General features: G+C 39.9%; 1 protein-coding gene across 1 annotated transcript; it reads right to left on the reverse strand.

Annotated features, from left to right (window-relative positions):
• Positions 1-645: 645 nt before the first annotated feature.
• LOC149815219 (uncharacterized) lies at positions 646-3,116 on the reverse strand. The gene has a single exon (XM_089989853.1). It carries the CDS (start codon positions 3,070-3,072, stop codon positions 1,252-1,254), a length of 1,821 nt encoding a protein of 606 aa, XP_089845979.1. The 5' UTR covers positions 3,073-3,116; the 3' UTR covers positions 646-1,251.
• Positions 3,117-4,668: the final 1,552 nt, after the last annotated feature.

Below are 4,668 nucleotides of genomic sequence, written 5' to 3' on the forward strand. Positions count from 1 at the left end.
TTCATCAGGGTGCATATTCCAAATTGGAAAAAATGAAGTAATCATACCTAAAAAGATAATGTACAGTTTTATATCGATCTTTAATGTAAAAGGCTGAGACTCCATCAATATAATGATCAAAAAAATTCTTGCACTAGCCAACCTGCAATGTAATATTCTGAAAACTCAAAATACTGACAAAACCTGGTGGAGGGAAAAGAACGATTCCTGAACATCAGTAAGACCACAGTGATACACAAATTAAAGTGTTGTCATAACATTTGTAAAGCATGTAACATAAAATAAGTTAATAAACACAAATCTATAGTAAAAATAGGAAAAACCAAATGTGTGAAACACCATATATACCCTTTCGACAATCAATAGAGATCAGAGCTACCTTGAAGAAAAATTGCAAACTAACAGTTTCATGTCTAAAACACCAATGCATACTCTTTCTACATTTTAGTAGAGTTCAGAGCTTCCATGAAGAAAAATTGCAAATAATGTCATCATTCAAAGATTAAATCCAACGAGGAAAGCGATCCATTTTCTTGAAGTTTATGAAAATTAAACTGAATGGTATGTTTTAATGTTGATCGATGATGTTAATTTTGCTGGTTTATAATAAACAAGGTCGAAAGTATATAATTAAAAAGGCAAGCAAGTAAGAAAAATCAATAGAAGTGTGCATGAGAGAGAAAGGGACATGAAAACTTAGAAAAAGGATGCTAGTAGAAAGTAGGTGAACAAAGAAAATTGTAAAAGATCCTTTATATCTACTGAGATTGATTCTTCTTTAGTTGGTAGTGCTTCAGCACACAAATTACTTGATGTTATGGGTGTTGTTCTCCGGATAACATCACCTGATGTTGTTTGCTACATGGTTATTTGACAAATAAAATACTGAAATCTGGGAATTTCAACACTACAGACTAATATCTGGAAGAAAGAAAATTACTTGTGTCATCAGTGGCAAGTTAAACACCAAACAAAACAAGAGATGTCAACTGAAGCATGATCTGCTTAAATTCATGATAAGTGCTTGCTGATAAACTTGCTTTTCATCGGCAAAAAGTAGGATGATCATGTGGTAAAAGAAGACACAATTCAACTTGGTGTCAACTCATCTATGTCACATGGAAACTCCATTTTTAGACCCGCGGTAGTTGTATTGGAAAACTTGATAAAAATGCTAGATCCCCATATCCACAGCCATATCCATGACACAGCAGCTCATATGACCCGAGAATATGATACAATGCATTCTGATCAGTATTTTCTTCTCAAACTCATGCTTTTCCTCTTCTGGCTTCTAACAAAATGACGTGTCATAGCATGGTTATAGAACCCCCTCATATATTCTGATAATCGATGAATTGTTTGCAGATCGCCAAGTGCTGACAACCTCATTAAAAACAAATCAAATTTTTGATATGGCAGTTTAATTCCCTTCCTCATGATGTCATCCAAAAGCAAGAGAGCAGCATTGGTTTCGCAAGAACCAAACAGTCCCTCAATCATCACACAGTAAGAATCAACATCCCGCCGACATCTATTCTTATCCATGTCATCCCACAATTCAGTAGCCTTTTCAATTTGGCCCACATTGAAGAACATAGTGATCAATATATTGTAAGTCTGGACGCTAGGCAAGCAACCTGATTCTTTAATTCTCTTAAACAGAGCACAAGCATGATCAACCTGTCTAAGTTTGCAGAGAACTTTTAGGAAACAATTATAAGTAACAATATCCGGTGGATAACCCTTGTTTCCCATCTCATCCAAGAACTTATAAGCTTCTTCAAGTTTTCCTGCTCTACACATCCCTTCAATCAATCCTATGTAAGTTGAAACATCAGGAAGACAACCACTATTTCTCATGTCCGTGATAACTCTGAAGCACTCATCCATCTTACCCACTTTTGCCAATGCCACAATCATGATGCAGTAAGTCCTCGCCGTGGGAGACGACATGGTAGACCCTTTGGTCCTCATGAATTCAAACAGTTCAGACGCCTCCGAAACCATCCCTGCTTTGCAGAACGCATCGATTGCCGTATTATATGTGAAGTTTTCGGGAGTGTGACCCATCTGAATCATTTCTTCTAACACTTCCATGGCCTTCGTCGGTCTTCTTACTCTGCACCACCCGAAAAACAAGATGTTGTAGGTCCTTGCATCAGGGGGGAGCTTAACCTTGAGCTTCTTAAACATGGATTCAGCCTCACCAACCAATCCGCATTTGCACAGAGAGTCCAGCAGCAAATTGAATGCATTGATCTCCGGCTTCGTCTTCACTCTGATCCTCTTCTTCTTCGCAAACTTCCCCAGGGATGTGAGGTTCTTCTCGGCATACTTCCTGAGTATGTCAAAAAGCATTTCGATCGGCACGAAGCTCTTCTTCTTCCGTTTCATGTAATCCAAGATATCGCACATGATCCCGAACTGTTTTGCCTTATACTTTGTGCAAGAAAGTATGTCGATCATCGCATTATACATCTGCGGCTGGTGGCTGTAGCCCTCCTGCTGAGCAGTCCATGTGAAGAATCTTAAAGCCGATTTTTCTTCGAATCGAAGACGGTGAAGAACAGATCCAACTGTTTCAGTCGTCAATGCTGCACCAGATGATTCAAGAGCACTCTCCATACACTGATCAGCTTCGGAATTCTCACTTATAGCCTTAAACAACTTATCACAATCCTCAGACCAAGAATACTCATGTTCCATACCATCCGAATTGCAATCACCAATCTGATCCAATGAAGAACTTAATGAACAGAAAGATACACTGATCAAATTCAACGGAACCAATGGTTTTGCCAAATTGGGCACATCAAAAACCAATCCAGCGTTGCGTGCGATGCCGAAACCTCGCCGGTTATTCGATAAACCGATTGAATTACGATCGACGAGGTGGGTCAGGTTGGAACTCAAGGAGATATATGGACTGGGGTTTCCCGAATTAGTACAGAAATTGCGAAACTGTATCCAGAATGGTTGAATGCCTTCTGTTTTGCAATCACAAAACTGAATCATTCCAATATTCGGGGGCCGGAAATCGCAGAAACTGTGAAATCGGGACGAATGCATTGATGGGCATGAAATTGGAGAAACCCACCTGACTAAAAAACAAGAACTTGCATTCAGAACCTTAATCAAGCTACGGAAACAACTCCTCCTGTTCTCCATGAGGGATTTCTCCCCAAAAAAAATCAGGGTTTTAGGATAAACCCTGACTTTCCCACAAAATCCAGAAATTCTTCCTGGGGAGCCGGATGCAAAGACAAGCCCAGAATTATCCCCATGACACTGAAATATGAAGATGGGGAGGCAGAAACAAAAAGAAAACGATGCTCGGAGGACTGTTTCAGCGCAATCGGAGACGGGAAATTTCTGGATTTCCTGATAATGCCATCCCTAGTACTTATCAACATTTCAAAAGCAAGGCTGCTAAACAAGTCGAGCTGCTTGTGGCTCGGCTTATGTTCGCCTCCTAAAAGAGCTCATTCAAACTTAAAAAATAAGCTTGCAAGCTAAATATCAACAATAGGTACTCGGTTCAATTCAACTCGTACAAGCCTATTTAGTTAGTAAAAAATATTTTACATCATAATGAGAACTAAACATATTAGGCCCCCTTTTTTGGATTTGCCGCGGTAAGCTTTATAGTTTGAAGTATTTTATGATAGATCTAAATCGTTAGATGTGTTTAGCATGCTCTATTTAGTAAGAATTGACTCTTGGATCATATTTTTTCAATGAAAAAATGTATTTTTATGAGCTAGGAAAATCGATGTGTTCATAGCCATTGATTTTGGATTACTGAAAAACCTTGTATATAGGTTAGATTTCGGTGTCTAAAAGTCGGTTCTCACTAAACAAAACTATTGATCACATCTATGATGTTAGATGTGAAAAAAATACAAAAACTATGATTTTTAAGGAGCCTAACAGGGCAAAATGAGAAAATGGGGTAGCAGTGCTATCATGGGTATAGAATTTTTTGCAACCCCACAATGTGTCCGACTGCCCAGTCTGGCCAGCCTAATAGCCAAAGGTTGTGCACCAACACTTTTTTGTGTGCCTAATCATTTCATTGACCCTACGCACCACCTTATGCACAACTATCTAAGTGAAAGTTGATCAAGCGCATCTTACTTGGTTCATGCCACTGGCTCCGCTCATCATTCCTTAGCGCATCGCCATCGTGCTCAATGAATAACCAAAGGGGGCATCATCCAAGTTCCAAGGAAGGGGTGATGCTCACACCCAATTGAACAACCAACCAATCCAAATGGCAACAAAGGAATTCTAAGGCTGCAGCGCTACCTCCTGATAGTGTCACTCGAGAAGGACTTGCGGGCCTGTAACGGACAAGAAAAGATAAATCCCAAAACCACCCAGCATGTCTGCTAGTTGATAGTTGTTACGTCATAACAAACAACGCTACCCAGATTGCTCACCGGCGCCTAGGCATTCACTTGCCTAACCCCGAGTCACCATACTCGGTTGGAACCACCTAAGGTGATATATGAGAAAATTAGCCTTAATTGACACGCACCCCCATGCATCCAAATGCTATGTGAGAGAAACTCATCCAAGTTAAGGAGCCCTTAACCAAATCTCCAAATGCAACATCCTCTGATCTGCTATCACCCTGCCTTGTGTGGCCCACCTCTAAAAGCC

Source organism: Nuphar pumila, chromosome 15, assembly GCF_984573655.1.
Source record: "Nuphar pumila chromosome 15, dmNupPumi1.hap1.1, whole genome shotgun sequence".
NCBI classification, from domain to species: Eukaryota; Viridiplantae; Streptophyta; class Magnoliopsida; order Nymphaeales; family Nymphaeaceae; genus Nuphar; species Nuphar pumila.